The 20,914-nt window shown below is 37.5% G+C and overlaps 1 protein-coding gene across 1 annotated transcript in view; it reads right to left on the reverse strand.

Moving 5' to 3' along the window:
• Positions 1-20,914, reverse strand: part of LOC121381939 — a 95,660-nt gene that overhangs the window by 12,182 nt on the left and 62,564 nt on the right. The window contains exons 30-44 of the mRNA XM_041511362.1: positions 19,439-19,546; positions 17,935-18,134; positions 16,597-16,722; positions 15,116-15,251; positions 13,084-13,431; positions 12,057-12,404; positions 8,992-9,138; positions 7,759-8,066; positions 6,998-7,148; positions 5,724-6,131; positions 3,955-4,151; positions 3,182-3,277; positions 2,230-2,380; positions 1,728-1,826; positions 657-710 (exon numbers count right to left, since the gene is read on the reverse strand). Coding sequence (XP_041367296.1) covers positions 657-710; positions 1,728-1,826; positions 2,230-2,380; positions 3,182-3,277; positions 3,955-4,151; positions 5,724-6,131; positions 6,998-7,148; positions 7,759-8,066; positions 8,992-9,138; positions 12,057-12,404; positions 13,084-13,431; positions 15,116-15,251; positions 16,597-16,722; positions 17,935-18,134; positions 19,439-19,546 — 2,877 coding nt within the window. The remainder of the gene's footprint in view (positions 1-656; positions 711-1,727; positions 1,827-2,229; positions 2,381-3,181; positions 3,278-3,954; positions 4,152-5,723; positions 6,132-6,997; positions 7,149-7,758; positions 8,067-8,991; positions 9,139-12,056; positions 12,405-13,083; positions 13,432-15,115; positions 15,252-16,596; positions 16,723-17,934; positions 18,135-19,438; positions 19,547-20,914) is intronic.

Genomic DNA, 20,914 nt, shown 5'->3' on the forward strand with positions numbered 1-20,914 from the left:
GGCAGGTGCACAAGCCAGACTTTTCTTTTTATTTATATAGAGTCTAGGACCAAAAAACATACATTTTCGTCCCTTATTGGGGCACACAGGCCTCTCCCCTATCTCTGGTTCCTAAGGGCCTGAAAAACTAGGATATTTTAAATATGTATTTTTCTCTACACAAGTAACAACACTTTATAAATTGAAAAATAAGTAGAACAAAACTTTGACCAGTTTCTCTTTGCATAATTCTTAAGCGGATCTCTCACAATATGTGCCATTATGCCCATGATGTCCAAACATCCCAGTAGCCATCAGATGCACATAATACTTCCACTGTGTCAAGGTTAATGTATGAAAACCTCCACAAATGTTTCCTATGACTTATGAATTAATGCAGGATCATCAAAGAACGAAAAACTCAGTATGATTAAGAAGAAAATATTATTACATATGACAATGAAGATGATAATGAAAGTATTTTTTGGCATTGGTAAAATCGAATGAATTTAAAACTGATCAACAGCAGACAGCAAACGGTGTGACATGTGCTGATGTCTAGTCTCATACCAAACCGAACAGACACCTAACAAAGGTTAATAGCTATTGTGTATATCGGTGCGATGTTTTCCTGTTACCTAGGATAAAAAAAGCATCTTATAATTTTCCGTACTCACTGGGTGGTATTTTGGTGGTGAGCGTCTTAGATGTTGGAGCAGCAGTTGTGAGTTCTGTAAATAAAGACCATGTGACCATGATAACTGGTAAAATGTATTGACAAAGACATTTATTAAAGTTAAAGCTTGTTTTGTTTAACGACACCACTAGAGCACATTGATTTAGTAATCATCAGCTATTGGATGTCAAACATTTGGTAATTTTTAAATATAGTCTTAGAGAGGAACACACTATACAGTACATTTTGCCATTACTAGCAAGGGATCTTTTACATGCACCATCCTACAGACAGCACATACCACAGCCTTTGATATACCAGTCATGGTGCACTGGCTGAATTGAAAAATAGCCCAATGGGCCCACTGACAGAGATTGATCCTAGACTGAATGCGCATCAGGCGTGTGCTTTATCACTGAGCTATGTCCAGTCCCACTACGTTTATTAAACCGTTTATTAAACCCGTTTATTAAACCCTTTATTAAACCGTTTACTAAACCATTTATTAAACCCGTTTATTAAACCGTTTATTAAACCCGTTTATTAAACCATTAAACCGTTTATTAAACCGTTTATTAAACTGTTTACTAAACCATTTATTAAACCCGTTTATTAAACCGTTTATTAAACCCGTTTATTAAACTGTTTATTAAACCATTTATTAAACCATACTAAAGATTCAAGCTGATGTAAACAGAGTGGGAGGAATGTGTGTATATAATTTTCACATTGTTAATCCCACCCTCAAGTTGTCAAATGTATATGCACACATCACTTATAATGCAGATATGCTTGTTAGTAAAATTTATACATTGCAAACATGTGCTAAAATGCGTACTTGTTAGAAAGAGAAATGTCATAATATTAATCTGGTTTTCAGTACTTTTAATACACTGAATAAATTCTGCTTTTTAATATTAGAAATTACTATCTTTTAATTACACATATAATCAATAAAAAAGATAACATGCATAAATATGTTTTTTCAGTTACAGGAATTGTTACGAATCTCATATTAAAATTTTAAGAAGCATGCGTAAGAGCCGACAGGTTGACAGAACTAATCACTCACCTGGCTGTTTTGTGTATGTAGGGACGAGAGTGGCATTACTTCCTGGCACTGCAGGCTTTGTGGGTGGAACCTCCGGCATAGTAAATATTGGTGTAAATGCTGGAAAACGGATATGAAGTTTGGATTAGTTACTATATTCAAGTATAAAGTATTCCTGTCAAATGATAAAAACAATGGATGTAGCAGCTGGTCTGCATATTATTATCATATTGTCAAATAGTTTGTGTTATTTAAGAATTGGCTACAAGTATTTTTGGTTCATACAAGTATAAAAAAACAAAAAAACAACAACAACAAAAAACAACAGAAACAAAAACAAAAACACAGCAAAAAAAGTAAACAATCATTGTAAGAATACTTCAAAAGTAATACATGGTGCAACAGATCTTCATATCACGAAGGACCATAACTGTAAACATTTTATAAATTCCATGTTTTGAAAGAGTTATGGCCCTTCATTACAAGAGACTAGACATTCACCAGGCATGCTTGTTGTACGTACCACATCCAAATTCATCATCTGTACAGTCTGTAATTCCATCACATCGAGCTTTAGCAGGCAGACACTGACCGGTGCTACACTGGAACTCGCCGTCGGCACACTTGTGACACTGACACTGACACGTGGACCTGTCTAGTTGACGGGTCTGACCCTAGTAATGTAAGTACATAGTCACATCAGCACGTTCCTTTCAGTCTACCAAACATTTCTTATCTAGAATTTCCTAGTCTCCTCAACATTTCTTATCTAGAATTTCCTAGTCTCCCCAACATTTCTTATCTAGAATTTCCTAGTGTCCTCAACATTTCTTATCTAGAATTTCCCAGTCTCCCAAACATTTCGTATCTAGAATCTCCTAGTTTACCAAACATTTCTTAATTATCTAAAATCTCCCAGTCTCCCATACATTTATTATCTAGAATTTCCCAGTCTACCAAACATTTCTTATCTAGAATCTCCCAAACATTTCTTATCTAGAATCTCCCAAACATTTATTATCTAGAATCTCCCAGTGTCCTGTACATTTCTTATCTAGAATTTCTCAATCTCACAAATATTTCTGATCTAGAATCTCCATCTCCTGATCATCTCTTATTTAGAATCTACTAATCTCTCAAACATTTTGTATCTAGAATCTCCCAGTCTCCCAAATATTTCTTATCTGTGGTCAAACTAAAAGCAAATATTTCAAGCAAATTTCTTTCCCATGTCTCTCTCTAAAAACAAATTTAAGTACCTAACATTTGTCAATTTAAGCAGAATATGTTTGAATTTAAATATGAATATGTGACACTATCACTGGCATGTGCCCCCTTTCTTGATCCAGTAGTAGAAGCGATGGCTTACATATATTTATATATATATATGTATATATGTGTGACCCCCACTTTTTGGCACCTTCCTATGCCACTGATCTATTCCAAAACAATACAGTATGAAAGAGTATATTTACTTGTGGACAAGCGGGACAGGTCTTAGGTATGCACTTGACTTCACCTCCGAAACACTGGCAGGTATCACAGTTCTGATTTTCGGCAATGTGTCCACCCTGGAAGAAAATAGACCGAAGTAGAGTATTTTACATACTAGATAGATAGCTATAATATGATTAATATCTTGTATTTATTTAACAGCTGAATATTACACTATCTGCAGTTGGTACCACAGTTAGGTTTTTTTCCCATAGACAAAAGTGTGCAATAAATATGTATAACTGCACATTTTTTAAATGCCAACTCTCACTGAGCCAAATGTCCTTATCATGTCACGTAATGTCACTTAGAGGCCAGGGACGCATCAGTTCTATATAAAGTTACTTGTGTTATGCATGGTTAATTACACACTTTTACTGATAAAACTAAATTTGTGACATTAAAACATGACAACTCGTTGGGCAAACTCTTACTTATTTCTACAGTAATTAATTGATTGAAAACATATTTTATTACATATAATATATATATATATATATATATATATATATATATATATATATATATATATACACACACACACACACACACACACACACACAAAGGATTGGGCACAAGTTATCCAACTTACGAGGCCCTCTCCTAATTGATTATTTGTGTGTCACATGACACTACCACATATTACATGGCCTCTAATATACCACCCTTGCATATGCTCTTGCATATGTCCTGTCACTATATTAGTCAAGATAATGATATATCTAAGAATTTGTTTCTAAAAATTATAATTTACCAAAACAACTTTGTTGTTGACAAGACATGGGCACTCTGCTTTCTGGACACACTTGAGACCATCGCAGAACTGACCAACCGGACAGCCATCGTGTGGACATGCACTGACGTCCATCCCGGTGAAACACGGAACAATGTTTTTAATGTACGGTGCCAGTGTTGGGGCAACCGACGGCACTGCGGTCGGCAGTTTCGACACTGAAACAGAATCAGAATCAGATTTATTCGCTAAAGCCAGCAGGATTATTGGCACAAAACAGTCCAGAATACACACAAAAACTGAACAATTGTGTAATGCAGTTACAATATACAGCGAAACTTGTCTAAACTGGATCAGGAAGGAAGAAAGGAAATGTTTTATTTAACAATGCACTCAACACATTTTATGTACAGTAATATGGCATCAGACATAGATATATAGAGAGAGGAAACCCGCTTTCGCCACTTCATGGGCTACTCTTTTCGATTAGCAGCAAGGGATCTTTTATATGCACCATCCCACAGACAGGATAGCACACCTAATATTTATCCGATTTAGACAGAAACTGTTGCTTAGAGGGTCGCATTGTAGAATTTAGAAAAGTTGGGAACATGAAACTTGGCCAGTGTTGACAGAATTACGGTTTGCACAGGGTCTGGTTTGGACAGGTTTCACTGTATAAGTGCTGACAATTAAATGAACAATTAGGATGATAAACATTTGTGGAATAAATACAAAATATAAATTAAAAATATATATATAAATTCAAATACACATGTACCAATGTGTACCAATGTATACAACCCGGCATTTGGTGTTTGCTTTGTAATCTTTTAAAGTTTTAATTTAAAAAAAAGGATTTTAGTTTGCACCTTTCAGAAAACAGTAAAAAAAAATCTTGATTTATGGCATGCAACTGAACAATAGTCTGGAGGAATATTTGCTAAAACCCCCCCCCAAAAATGTCTTTCTTAATCAAGAATATATCTTGTTAATGTCAAATGTTCTTAATAACAATTATAGTATTTAATAGTATATCTTACGATCTGATATCTTCTTCATTATACAAAACAATACATGTTTTTTCAAAGAAGATAACAGCACAGCTTACAGCAGGTCATGGTGTGTTTTACTTGCACTTCGTATTTAATATCTATTTAATATTTATTATCAGATATTTTAAAAGTTTTAATTATACAAAACAATACACATGTTTTTTAAAGAAGACGATAGCAGCATAGTTTACAGCAGGTCATGGTGTGTTTGATACAGATGACTCACACTTCGTATTTAATATCTATTTAATATTTAATATCAGACATTTTTTAAATAATTATTATACAAAAAATACACGTTTTTTTAAAGAAGAAGATAAAAGCACAGCTTACAGCAGGTCATGATGTGTTTGACTCACACTTTGTATTTAATATCTATTTAATATTTAATATCAGATATTTTTCATTGCACAAAACAATACACCTGTTTTTTTAAAGAAGATAACAGCACAGCTTACAGCAGGTCATGGTGTGTTTAATACAGCTGACTCGCACTTCGTATTTAATATCTATTTAATATTTAATATCAGATATTTTTTTAATTTTCATTGTACAAAACAAAACACATGTTTTTAAAGAAGAAGATAACAGCACAGCTTACAGCAGGTCATGGTATGTTTGATACAGCTGACTCGCACTTCGTATTTAATATCTATTTAATATCAGATATTTTAAAAAATTTCATTATACAAAACAAAACACGTTTTTAAAGAAGAAGATAACAGCACAGCTTACAGCAGGTCATGGTGTGTTTGATACAGCTGACTCGCACTTCGTAGTTGTAGCACATCTTCGGACTCGACTGGTCACTGTTCTTACACACCAGTCCATCCCACATGTTGCAACTGACCACCTGACCGGTCTTGTCATATGGGGTGTGGTCCGGCGTCGCTGTCCGGCACTCTATGGAGATTGGGTGTCGGCACGTCTGTGTGGCGCGTGAGATGGCCTTGATGGATTCGTGGTCACCACTGGAGGTCAAGGTCACTGGGTGAAGGTCGAGCCAATCATCCCACACGACACAGCCTTGAGGCAGGTAGGGTACCAGAGTTGCAGTGGGGCCAAGTGTTGGGGTTTCTCCAGACGGTAACTTGCTTGGTTTCGCTGTTGGCTGACCAGTAAATGTTAATGTTGGGGCAGCAGCTTTATAATTAAAAAAAAGAAAAGAAAAGAAAAGGTAAATAAGCATTCTGAGAGTACTAGAGCACTACATGCCACTTCCATCTGGGCACAATACATTTCCATAACTGCCAAAAATGGGAAAATCCCAAAACTTGATGTGTAACCCTTTGTGATAAACTATGCACACAATTTCAGCTCAATATCTTGAGGTCTTGTGAAAAAGAGGCTGTAAAACTCTATATGAGACAGAGGGTCAGAGCCAACATCTACATGTACAGTCCCCTTTGGTTGGACCGGTAGGGGACTAATATATACCTCAAGCTAAAACAAGGTTGAGAAGTATTTGCCATTTTGTTTCATTCATAAATGAATTTTATTTTTAAATTCATTTATTACAGACATAATTTAATTTGTTGTATAAACAACGTCTTTTTTTAATTCTCTAAACAAAATTACTAGCATTCAATTACAGGGTTTAACCTTTGATAAAATACAACATAAAATGAATTTTATTTTTATACATATAACTACCAGACAGTTTTATTGTATAAATATTATATCTTGTTTTCTCTTTAAAACAAGCATACAATTACAAGGTTTAACCACTGAAAAAAACAACAACAGAAACTACTACATCAGATTTGTATTTCAATCTTTGTTAGAAACAACTATACTAAATAACTGAATAAATTCTGAAAGCTAAATATATTAACTATGTTCTATGTAATATGAGATTATATCATGGTAAAAGAAGATAATTTTTTTTATAGTAGAAATGTTTCTTTTATTCATATAAACTTGTTCCAGAGCATTTGGGTTCAAAAAGCTACAACCGATTCTTTTTAACTGTCTATCAGTGACTATATAAATGAGTAAGAAAAACGTACTGGGATAGGAGCTGACGCATCCATGGATTTCAAACCTCATCGCGATCCTGCCCTGCCATGTTTGTGGACTAATTCTCAAGAATCTCGTTCTCAGTGGACTGAGCAGCATGTTCTGTACTGGTGTTACAGAGTCAAAATTACCAGCGAAAACCTGCAAATAAAACTAAATTCTCAAATATTTTGTGCCATGTGCTGGGGGAGGGTTTCTTTTCTCTATATATATTTTCCAGGGGAGCATGACTCGAACCCCCCACCCCCCACCTATAACCTTGGTCACTACAACCACTGATGAAATATCTGCACACGTGCCCAATCAGAGATACATGTACCTGTTTATAATTGGAAGGGTTCACTTTCCTTCTGAGGGGTGGGATTTAGCTCAGTCGGTTGAGTGCTAGCTTGAGGTGCTTGCATTGCAGGATAGAACCACCTTGGTGGATCCATTCAACTGACTGGGCTTTTTCTTGTTCCAGCCAGTGCACCGCAACTGGTCAAAGGCTGTAGTATGTGCTGTCCTGTCTGTGGGAAAGTGCATATAAAAGATCCCTTGCCGCATTAAGAAAAATGTAGCAGGTTTCTTCTGATGACTATGTGTCAGAATTACCAAATGTTTAACATCCAATAGCCGTTGATTAATTAATCAATGTGCTCTACTGGTGTTAAACAAAAATATTTTTGTCCTTCTGATCCCTTCCCTTGGATCCACCCTTGACAATAACCAAGATTATTCCACATCTCATCAAAGACAATGATATACTTGCTTTATCTATGTGTTTATCTTCCCTGTATGCATTCCAGTTGATGCCATCGTTTGAATAGAACAGCTTGTAGGACGTCACGAAGCTGGGCGCATCCGGTCTGCCCTGTGTGGTGATACCGCTGATGATGGTTGGCTGGAGGAAGTCCACCTCAATGTACTGCTGTGTGTTGTCAATGGCAGCCAGCCACGCTCCCGCGGACCCGAGTCGAGCGCTCTGTGGTGTGTGTCGGCCGTCGCGGTACGATGACGCGGTCAGCATCGAGTCGCGGATCTCATGGTTCTTCATGCCCATCTCTGCTGTACAGGCGTCTACAATAGAAGAAACATGATCAATATGCGTAGCACTCGTTTTACTTCACTTTAACTAGATTTTGTCTTTTGATTACATAGAGATTAACTAGTTAATGATGTAGCACAGTGACACAGTGAGTGTGTGTGCCTGAAGTAGTGGGTGTTTCATACACCAGCGTTTGGTTTAAAAAAAAAATAACCAGGCCCATAGCAACGACTTCTGGAGTGGGGATGGGGCCACAATCTTTAGTGAAGTGGGGCAGTTTTAGTAGGGAGGCACAGCCCCACCCCACACCAATTCCTATTAAAATACATTTTTAAAAAACAAAACAAGTTTCATAATTACAAACAGCACTAACAGAACTGGGTAAAAAAACTAAAACTTTTCTTTTAAATCTTTATCACGATCCACCTTCCAACATGACATTTTCTAAATTTATCATTAAAATATTTAATTTTTTAGAGTCATCATCCAGTCAGAATAAACTGAATGCTATAAATTGAGAATATTAGTAGTTCTAAAAAGCGTGCGCTACAACAGCTTGCTCTGAATGTGCACGTAAAGCCCTATGACCTGACCTGACCAGTTCTAAAAAGCGTGCGCTACAACAGCTTGCTCTGAATGTGCACATAAAGCCCTATGACATGACCTGACCAGTTCTAAAAAGCGTGTGCTATAACAGCTTGCTCTGAATGTGTACATAAAGCCCTATGACCTGACCTGACCAGTTCTAAAAACATTTGATAAACATGACTGTAATACAAAGCTATATAGCAGGCTTCTGTACCTGGGAACCCAGGAGTGCGTGATGTTGGAAACTGTACTGGTCAATGGTCTATAGTTGGTTGAGCCGTTGGAAAACCACCAAATCATATAAAAACATTGTGTTTATAATTGTAAAATCATATGATAAAGACGACTGTTATACGGAGCTAGCAGTACCTGGTACTCTTGGTGTGGGTGATGTTGGAAACTGGACTGCTGCATGGTCTATTGTCGGGTGAGCCGTTGGAAAACCATCATGTCCTATACCTGGCTTTCTAGTTGGTGCTCTTGTCGGGCCAACAGATGGTGGGTTTTTGGTTTGTTCTGAAAATATTGAAAGAAGATAACCTTTTTATTTCAATAACTCACTGATTCAATGAGATCAAGAGATGGTGTTTTTTGGGGGGTTTTTTGTTCTAAAAATATTGATAGAAGAAAACATTAAAAAAAAATATCTTACTGATTCTAAAGATCATATGTAATTATAATATATGAATCTTGTTGAAGATAACTTTGGACTAATGTTTAATACTGAAAATAGAATCATGCAAACTATTTAATGGGACTGGGTGCATGAATGCTCCACTATTATGATTGGTAATTATAGATAAAGTTTGTTTTATTTAACGACACCACTAGAGCACGCTGATTTATTAATCATCGGCTATTAGATGTCAAACATTTGCTAATTTTGACATATAGTCTTAGAGAGAAAACCCGCTACATTTTTCAGGTAACAAGGGATCTTTTATATGCACCATCCCACAGACAGGATAGCACATACCAGAGCCTTTGATATACCAGTCGTGGTGCACTGGCTGGAATGACTGTAATTATAGATGCTTCAAATGCATTCTGTGACATCTTAACTTTAACTTTTCTATCACCTTAATACATGTAATATGGAAAATGGGGAAGGCAGGGCTGCAGAAAGTGCTCGCCCACTCGCCAAATGCGAGTAAAAATTCTGAAGGACGAGTTAAAAAATGCAACTACCAGTCCAATGATCTACCTGTCTTCTTGACTTGTTTGCCACGTGATGCTGATCACTTACCAAGTGTTCTTAATAATGTTTTGTCAATATATATATATATATATATATATATGTATATATATATATGTATATATATATATATGTATATATATATATAATTTGAAGTGAAGACACTGTATATTATAATATTGTTAATAATATATTGTTCTATAGACTGGCAGACTAGTGGAAATTCTGGCAGGCTAGTAAAGTTTAGTTGGTTCTGGTCCGGTGGGCTAGTTAAATATTTTCCATTTCTGCACCCCTGGTAAGGGGAAATGTCCCTGTTCCCCCAGTTTAAAAAGCCATGTGTGTATATATCTATCCATATAATATTAGCTTACACGTTACATGCTTACAGACTGATTTGCTTTCTTGTAAAAATATTAAAGAACTATTTTTCAACAACTTTAAAAACAGTTGATTCAATACATTAAACTAATGTTTATGAACAGAAAAAGGTTTAATATCAGTAGTAGTGTTTTACAGTGGAATTATTCAGTTATTCATTATACAGGTATACATGTCGTAACACGAATTTACAGCCATAAACAAAATGTATCATCTTCCTTTTTATCAGAATATGTTTGTGGTTTTCAATCAGCTGCATGCCTCCATATAAATACATGCTTTGTGGTCATTTCTTTAACATTTTAAAACACGATATTAAAAACAAAACAACTTAAACAATATAGTCAGCATTATGGTAAGTAACTTTAGATTTTGCACGACAAAGTAGTACCATTTTTATTTTGGTAAATAATTTAGATGAGCAGGTAGTCTGCATTGTTACATTAGCTACCATCAAGATCCAATTGTTTTCTAGGATGGTATGGTAAATAAGGATGACATTACCTGAACACTGACAGTGGTATCGTCTCTTGTAGTTCTGGCAGGAGATGGGCAGGTAGCCTGCATTGTTACATTAGCTACTATCAAGATCTAATTGTTTTCTAGGATGGTATGGTAAATAAGGATGACATTACCTGAACACTGACAGTGCTACCATCAAGATTTAATTGTTTTCTAGGATGGTATGGTAAATAAGGATGACATTACCTGAACACTGACAGTGGTATTGTCTCTTGTAGTTCTGGCAGGAGATGTGCAGGTAGCCTGCATTGTTACATTAGCTACCATCAAGATCTAATTGTTTTCTTGGATGGTATGGTAAATAATGATGACATTACCTGAACACTGACAGTGGAATCGTCTCTTGTAGTTCTGGCAGGAGATGGGCAGGTAGCCTGCATTGTTACATTAGCTACCATCAAGATCTAATTGTTTTCTAGGATGGTATGGTAAATAAGGATGACATTACCTGAACACTGACAGTGGTATCGTCTCTTGTAGTTCTGGCAGGAGATGTGCAGGTTGTCTGCATTGTTACATTAGCTACCATCAAGATCTAATTGTTTTCTAGGATGGTATGGTAAATAAGGATGACATTACCTGAACACTGACAGTGGTATCGTCTCTTGTAGTTCTGGCAGGAGATGGGCAGGTTGTCTGCATTGTTACATTACCTACCATAAAATTCAAACTGTTTTCAATGATGGTATGGTAAATAAATAATAATTAGCTTACCTGTACACTGGCAGTGGTATTGTATCTTGTAGATGGAACAGGGAAAGGTTGTCTACGTGGTATGGTAAATAAATAATAATTAGCTTACCTGTACACTGGCAGTGGTATTGTATCTTGTAGATGGAACAGGGAAAGGTTGTCTACGTGGTATGGTAAATAAATAATAATTAGCTTACCTGTACACTGGCAGTGGTATTGTATCTTGTAGATGGAACAGGGAAAGGTTGTCTACGTGGTTGCATTAGAAGTTTGCTTTGTTTAACAACACCACCAGAGCACATTGATTAACTGTTGCATTAGCTACATGTACTTAAAATCTAATTGATTTCAAAGATGGCACGGTAAATAACTGTCTTACCTGAACACTGACAGTGGTATTGTATCTTGTAGACGGAACAGGGAAAGGTTGTCTACGTGATATGGTAAATAAATAATAATTAGCTTACCTGTACACTGGCAGTGGTATTGTATCTTGTAGACGGAACAGGGAAAGGTTGTCTACGTGATATGGTAAATAAATAATAATTAGCTTACCTGTACACTGGCAGTGGTATTGTATCTTGTAGACGGAACAGGGAAAGGTTGTCTACGTGATATGGTAAATAAATAATAATTAGCTTACCTGAACACTGACAGTGGTATCGTATCTTGTAGTTGGAACAGGGGATGGGCAGGTTGTCTGCGTTGTGACATGTCAGCCCAGTGGTGACGTCACACTTGACCACTTCTCCCGAGCTGAAGTACGAGATGTCTCCGTCAACCGTGACACACTCGACCTGGTCCACTTTGCCCGACGGACAGAAGCGGCCGAGTTCCAAGATGGTCATCGCTTCGTGGTCACCCTCTCCCACATCAGGGTTAACGCGGTTGATCCATGACGACCACGAACTCTTGATGCACAGCGATACGCTTGATCCAATTGGAGGCTTCACAGTCGGGTGAGCAGTGGGCGTGGCAGATGGAACTTGTCCTTTAAAGTAAAACACAACAATGTTAATGTAACCATAACCAAATGTTAACTAAGTTCTCAATGACCTTGACCTCATCCTGGGGTCAAAATCAATACTCGAGATATGCATTATCACTAATATGAAAGACAACCATCAACGGATTCAGTGGTTGCAGTTATTAGTGAAACGTTAACCAGACTAAATGACCTTGAACTTACCCTGGAGTCAAAATCATGTGACTTGGGATATGCACTATCACTAATGGATTTAGAGCTTAAGGGCAAATATTGACACTTTAACCCGAGTTCAAGCAAGTTTAATTACATTTTTATGAATGCTGTATATATTCATGACAGCTTATGTCTAACGTAGCAGACTGAAAAGTTTGTTTTGTTAAAAGATACCATTAAAACACAGTGGTTTATCATTGGCTATTGGATATCAAATATCGGATCATCAATAGTAAGAGATCATTTATCATTGTGATGCACTTTCCCAGATAGGACACCACATATATGTACCATGGCGTTTGAATCTGTCCACACCCAATCAAAGAAGGGTCGACTGAGGTTTTTCAAACTGCGATCCTAGCACCTCAGACAAGTACTTTACCGACAGACCTAGATACCACCCATACAGCTTATTAACAACTGTAAATCAAATTGTTTTCAAGGATGGCATGGTAAATAACTGTCTTACCTGAACACTGACAGTGGTATCGTATCTTGTAGTTGGAACAGGGGATGGGCATGTTGTCTGCGTTGTGACACGTCATCCCAGTGGCCACGTCACACTTGACCACTTCTCCTGAGCTGAAGTATGAGATGTCTCCGTCCACCGTGACACACTCGACCTGGTCCACTTTGCCTGACGGACAGAAGCGGCCGAGTTCCGAGATGGTCATCGCTTCGTGGTCACCCTCTCCCTCGTCAGGGTTAACACGGTTGATCCATGACGACCACGAACTCTTGATGCACGGCGATACGCTTGATCCAATGGGAGGCTTCACGGTCGGTTGAGCAGTGGGCGTGGCTGTAGGTGCTGGAGCTGATAAGACAGAATTATGGGATATTAAATGAGCTTCCATTTTGTATCATGTTTATGTCCAAAGTGAAATATTTTCAACTATCACTTGCTAAAGCTCGTGACAAAGAAAATTATTTCATGAGGGGCATAAACATGATACAAAATGGTAGCAAGTTTAATAACCTATTTATTACGCATTAATCAATTTCAATTTATATAATTAAACTCGTTTGATTAACGTTGCAGAATAGTGCGCTAGTGGTATGACGTCAATGTCATTCTAGTGAGATGTAACATTTATTTAGATATGTAGCAAGATATTTTTAACCATCTGGTTAATAATACAGAATCTGATTTAATAGAGCTTTGTAATAAAATACTGATGGAAAAAAACAAGGGATTACACAAACACCGATTCAAAAGAGTAACTGCATCCAAAACCCTGATCCATAGTGTTAGGATGTTAACTGTGTCACTGGCATTCAGTCTCACATTACTGACATATTCAGTCTCACATTACTGACATTCAGTCTCACATTACTGACATATAGTCTCACATTACTGACATTCAGTCTCACATTACTGACATATTCAGTCTCACATTACTGACATTCAGATCTTTAGATTTTGGAAGGGGGTGTATAAATATTTCAGTAGAATTACGTAAGTGGATGCAGCTTTGGTAATTAGCCTGGTGTTCTAAGAAAGGCTTATGAATGGAAAAGACGCATGTGTTTAAAGGTCATTTTGATGAAACCTTCCTAATTGTGGTGCCATCCTCCCATCTCTAGGTAAGATAGAGCTAAGGCACCACACTATTTCTGGTGGTCTCAACCAGTATTCTAATTGCTTGACAGTTTTGAAACCCAATAGCCCAAGTGCTGGAGTGCCATTAAACATTAATTTTTTCATGCTTGACAGTCTGTCAGTAACTCTAGCTTACCTTTGCATCCATTGAGATCAAACCTAAGTGCGATGGCTCCGTGCCATGTCGAAGGCTGTATCCGGACGTATCTGGCAGTAATCGGTGTAATTATGTGCTTGACAGTCTGTCAGTAACTCTAGCTTACCTTTGCATCCAATGAGATCAAACCTAAGTGCGATGGCTCCGTGTCATGTCGAAGGCTGTATCCGGACGTATCTGGCAGTAATCGGTGTAATTATGTGCTTGATAGTCTGTCAATAACTCTAGCTTACCTTTGCATCCAATGAGATCAAACCTAAGTGCGATGGCTCCGTGCCATGTCGAAGGCTGTATCCGGACGTATCTGGCAGTAATCGGTGTAATTATGTGCTTGACAGTCTGTCAGTAACTCTAGCTTACCTTTGCATCCAATGAGATCAAACCTAAGTGCGATGGCTCCGTGCCATGTCGAAGGCTGTATCCGGACGTATCGGGCAGTAATCGGTGTAATTATGTGCTAGACAGTCTGTCAGTAACTCTAGCTTACCTTTGCATCCAATGAGATCAAACCTAAGTGTGATGGCTCCGTGCCATGTCGAAGGCTGTATCCGGACGTATCGGGCAGTAATTGGTGTAATTATGTGCTTGACAGTCTGTCAGTAACTCTAGCTTACCTTTGCATCAAATGAGATCAAACCTAAGTGCGATGGCTCCGTGCCATGTCGAAGGCTGTATCCGGACGTATCGGGCAGTAATCGGTGTAATTATGTGCTTGACAGTCTGTCAGTAACTCTAGCTTACCTTTGCATCCAATGAGATCAAACCTAAGTGCGATGGCTCCGTGCCATGTCGAAGGCTGTATCCGGACGTATCGGGCAGTAATCGGTGTAATTATGTGATTGGCAGGACTGGACCCATCAAAGTTTCCAGCAAATGTCTGCAACAGAGTGAGTGATCAATTGAGTGAGTGAGTGAATGAATGAATAACATCAAACACAAAACAAATACTAATATGTGAATATACTGATGACAACACCGGCATTAACAGGAAAGAGTGACTGCCGCTAAAGCCCTCATCCATGGTGTCGGGAAGTTAACCGTGTTACTGACAATCAGTGCCACAGCACATCTTTGTACTTTATACACCAACTGAAAGCTGGTCTACAATCCCTAGTGTTTCCTAGCTGTTTCTTTCTCTCAGTATACATACATATTTTGTCCTTTCTCTGCAACTGGTACAAACAAGCATTCTGAGAGTACTGCTAAAGCAATACATGTATACATTTTCATATCTCTTACATTCAAGGGACATAACTTTGTGAAAACTGGGTAAAACTTGATTTGTAACAGTACATGATAAAGCTATATACACATTTTTATCTCGATATATCAAGGAATTGTGAAAAAACATCCAGAAAACTATATGTGGGACAGACGGATGGACAGACAGAAGGATAGAGATGAAAGCCAGTTTCTTCCTGTTGGGCCTGTAGGGCACTCTATAATAATCCTTTAGTAATACAGACCTCACATTATAAGGGGAGCTACCACTCCCCATCACTCGCCTGAGACTAATTCCAGGAGAGTCATCTTTGTTCAACTCAGCACGTGAATTTATCTCGTATTATATGGTAATATCTTAAATGGCTCACCATAATCTAAAGGCCCTGCTACATGATACGAGTGACTCGTACAAGTGACTTGGATTGAAATGCCAACAAGCAAGTCATAACATGTAGCATGTCATACGATTGAATAGGCCCGAGTCACTTGTACGAGTCGAAGTTTAGAACCTGTTCTATTTTCATACAATTGAATCGGATGTTTGGGGATGTTGACCAATCAGATCGTGGCACAGATAACTTCCACGTTCTGAGTGTGATGGCAGAAAGGCACAACTCTTTGTGGGGTCCGGTCCAGTCATTTATACAAAGAAAGAAACGTTACAACAGCAGCCTTCTTATCAATACAAGACATTGTTTACCATGGTTACAGCAAAGATGTTTTTCAACGACGTCACATTTCATACGATTGACAAGTACTGTGTGGCAACACATCCGATTCAATCAGTCCGATTGACTCGTGCGATTGACTCGTACGAGTAACTTGGTCTGATTTTATCATATCGTGGAGCAGGCCCTTAAGGGAAGGGAGCAATTAATCACTCCAATAATGTATTTTCATGGTGAGGTCAGTAGTATTTGTCTTCAGTGAGAAAATGGAAAGTGTTTTATGTTAACATACTGAGGATGCTAGCTAGAGGATGTTAAGACAGATCATACCTTTGGTTGTCCAGGTGTTTCTTCGTAGTAGTGGAAGTTGTAACCATCACTGGAGTACAGGAGTTTGTATGATGTCACCCAGTGGGGGAATCCCTCTCGGCCCTTTGTAAGAATGCCTGTGACAGTCTACAATAAAACAATAAATATCTCAGCTGAACGTTTGCCCCTAACATGGTATGTGCTGTTCTGTGTATTAGAACGTTTGCCCCTCTCTTTTCACTCTCTCTTACTCTCATTCAGTTTCTCTCTCAAGGGGCGGGACGTAGCCCAATGATAAAATGCTTGCTTGATGCACGGTCGGTCTGGGATCAATTCTTGTCGGTGGGCCCATTGGGCTATTTCTTGTTCCAGCCAGTGCCCCACGACTGGTACATCAAAGACCGTAGTATGTACTACCCTGTCTGTGGGATGGTGCATATAAAAGATCCTTGCTGCTAATCAAAAAGAGTAGCCCATGAAGTGGTGACAGCGGGTTTCCTCTCTCAATATCTGTGTGATCCGTAACCATATGTCCAACGCCATATAACCGTAAATAAAATGTGTTGAGTACGTCGTTAAATAAAACATTTCTTTCCTTTTACACTCTCTTACTCTCATTCACTCTCTTTTACTTTCTCTTACTCTGTCTCTCTCCCTTACTTTTTCTTCCTCTCATTCACTCTCTTTTACTCTCTCTTACTCTCATTATCTCTCCCTTTCTCTCTCTCCCTTTCTCTTTCTCTCCCTCCCTTTTAATTATTTATAAATAAACTGTAAAATCCCTATAATTATTTACCAAATAAACTGTAAAATCCCTATAATTATATATAAATAAACTGTAAAATCGCTATAATTATATATAAATAAACTGTAAAATCCCTATAATTATTTATAAATAGCCTGTAAAATCACTACAATTACATACAGATGAACTGTAAAATGTCTATAATTCAGGGCTCACACTGGAACCAGTTTTGGTTTTACCAGTTTTCAGATATGTAGAATAATTGCTTGAAAATGTTTGAAATGTGGTTAATTTAAGAAATATTTTATTAGCCAAAAACTAAATGTTGTGGCCACTTTGTATAAAAATTAGCAATTGGCTAATTTGTCAATGTCCAGGGTGAGTCCTGATAATTATTTATAAATAAACTGTAAAATCCCTATAATTATTTATAAATAAACTGTAAAATCCCTATAATTATTTATAAATAAACTGTAAAATCCCTATAATTATTTATAAATAAACTGTAAAATCCCTATAATTATTTATAAATAAACTGTAAAATCCCTATAATTATTTATCTATAAACAGACTGTGAGATACCTGTAATTATTTATAAAACGCCAGTAACATACCTGAGGATATTCAAAGCGAGCCTCAATCCACTGCTGCTTGTCGTTGTGTTTAGGAATCCAGGCTCCGCTGTGGATGCCGTCGGGAGTGGAGTCAATGTGCGACTGTTCAGGTCCAGTGTAGGGTGACGCACTGGTCGACGCCGTCAGGTCGTAGTCTGGCACCGTTATGGACATTGGGTGATCCATCGGGTTGGCACACACTTTACAAAAACAATAGCATTGCATTTCTTAAGATGTCATAGAATGGGTTTTTTAAATTGTCCATTTAACTCTTTCATGCTGTCCAGTGTTACATGTATGTATTTCTGGGCATTATAATAATAAAAATTGCTGAAACCCAGCCAAAGCATTAAAATAATTTTATTAGTGTGAAGGATAAGGATATCATCAACATCCCTAACTGCGTTATGCTTCCAACTCCGTTCGGTTTGTTTTCTCGTGTATGGTTCACGTAATCAACATCCGATTTGTTGTTGTCTGCTTTTCGTACATTTGTGAGGTGTTTCTTCACAGTTCGTGAACATTTTCATTAACAATAAAGTTCAGACAAGTAAGTATCTCAATACAAAACTTTACAAACCCTTAAAAGCATTAAGTTTGCTAGGTCATTTTTGTTTACTCCTTAAAATTACCAAGATCGGGTCCACTTAAATTGACTCGTAGAAATTGTGTTGAAATGGAGGAAGATGAATTAACATTTGGTACGTGTCATATGCATAAATTTTGTTAATTACGAATCAATTCATTTGAAAAGTTATATTTTACAATCTATTCACTGGTATGAACGTAATGCCTATATGTACTGACAACAACTTTTAGCAATGTGTGTTGGTAAAACGCGGAACGGACCAGATCACTTGACAAACTGAATTTATCCTTTAAAAAAAATATGAAACAAAGTTTTCGTCCACTGTACATATTTCAGAAACATATATTTTATTCATATGGTGGCCTTAAAAATGGAAAATGACGAACCGCACATGAGCGGTGCGATACTTTTTTCAAACGCATGTGCCTGAACGCAGCTAGAAACGTTGCACTCTTTCCTGTTTACTGGATTGTGCTTCACTTTTGTTTACTAGAATGGATTTGTTTTACATCCACATTGTTGATTTTTTACATTAATTGATTGCAATCTATTTTGTTTCAAGTATAGTAACTGAAAAATGTAGAATAATATTTCTGTAAATGCTGTATTCATGTTTTTGTCGTTAGGTGAAGATAGGACGTCGATGGTATCTTTTTATTTCTGATTTTAACAGCAAGTAAATGAATTTAATACTTAGGCTGTATGGTATTTTATTCTCTCTCTCTGTCTGTACCTCCTGTCTGTATCTGTCTGTCTGTACCACCTGTCCATCTGTCTGTGTCTGTCTGTCTGTGTGTCTGTCTGTCTCTCTCTGTCTCTCTCTCTGTCTCTCTCTCTCTCTCTCTCTCTCTCTCTCTCTCTCTCTTTCTCTCTCCCCCTCCCCCTCCCCCTCTCTATTTCTCTGGTATTGCTAACCTTTGTGCTGTGGATGAAGTAGTGTTGGTGTTGTTTTGAAAATCACTGGATTTCTTGGAGTTGTAAGCTTCACATGATCAGTCACTATGTTGTGTGGTCCAACTGGACCTACAAAACAAATGTAACATTAAAACAATTTCAATGTCAGCTATAACCTTTTTTAATTACAAATAACACCATATTTAGTTACGTAATTAACTGTAGCAGGAAAATGGCAATTTTATCAACAGAAATTGTAGATGAGCCTTTTATCTTATAGCAAAAAAAGAGAAAGTTTATTTTGTTAATGAAAGCCGCTACATTCTTTCATGAGTAGCAAGGGATCTTTTATTTGCACCATCCCACAGGCAGGATAGCACATACTACGGCCTTTGATATACCAGTTGTGGTGCACTGGCTGGAACGAGAAATAGCCCAATGGGCCACCGACAGGGATTGATCCTAGACCGACTGCACATCAAGCAAACATTTTACCACTGGGCTACATCCCTCCGCTTATCTTACTGCATTAACCATCCACCACAATTATCAATTAGTCTCTGTGACTGCAGGTAGATAATCAATAACCATCCACCACAATTATCAATTAGTCTCTGTGACTGCAGGTAGATAATCAATAACCATCCACCACAATTATCAATTAGTCTCTGTGACTGCAGGTAGATAATCAATAACCATCCACCACAATTATCAATTAGTCTCTGTGACTGCAGGTAGATATTAACCATCCACCACAATTATCAATTAGTCTCTGTGACTGCAGGTAGATATTAACCATCCACCACAATTATCAATTAGTCTCTGTGACTGCAGGTAGATATTAACCATCCACCACAATTATCAATTAGTCTCTGTGACTGCAGGTAGATATTAACCATCCACCACAATTATCAATTAGTCTCTGTGACTGCAGGTAGATAATAACCATCCACCACAATTATCAATTAGTCTCTGTGACTGCAGGTAGATATTAACCATCCACCACAATTTATCAATTAGTCTCTGTGACTGCAGGTAGATATTAACCATCCACCACAATTTATCAATTAGTCTCTGTGACTGCAGGTAGATATTAACCATCCACCACAATTTATCAATTAGTCTCTGTGACTGCAGGTAGATAATAACCATCCACCACAATGTATCAATTAGTCTCTGTGACTGCAGGTAGATAATAACCATCCACCACAATTTAATAATTAGTCTCTGTGACTGCAGGTAGATAATAACCATCCACCACAATTTATCAATTAGTCTCTGTGACTGCAGGTAGATAATAACCATCCACCACAATTATCAATTAGTCTCTGTGACTGCAGGTAGATAATAACCATCCACCACAATTTAATAATTAGTCTCTGTGACTGCAGGTAGATAATAACCATCCACCACAATTTATCAATTAGTCTCTGTGACTGCAGGTAGATAATAACCATCCACCACAATTTATCAATTAGTCTCTGTGACTGCAGGTAG

The sequence above is a fragment of the Gigantopelta aegis genome, chromosome 9, assembly GCF_016097555.1.
Source record: "Gigantopelta aegis isolate Gae_Host chromosome 9, Gae_host_genome, whole genome shotgun sequence".
In the NCBI taxonomy this organism is placed as follows: domain Eukaryota; kingdom Metazoa; phylum Mollusca; class Gastropoda; order Neomphalida; family Peltospiridae; genus Gigantopelta; species Gigantopelta aegis.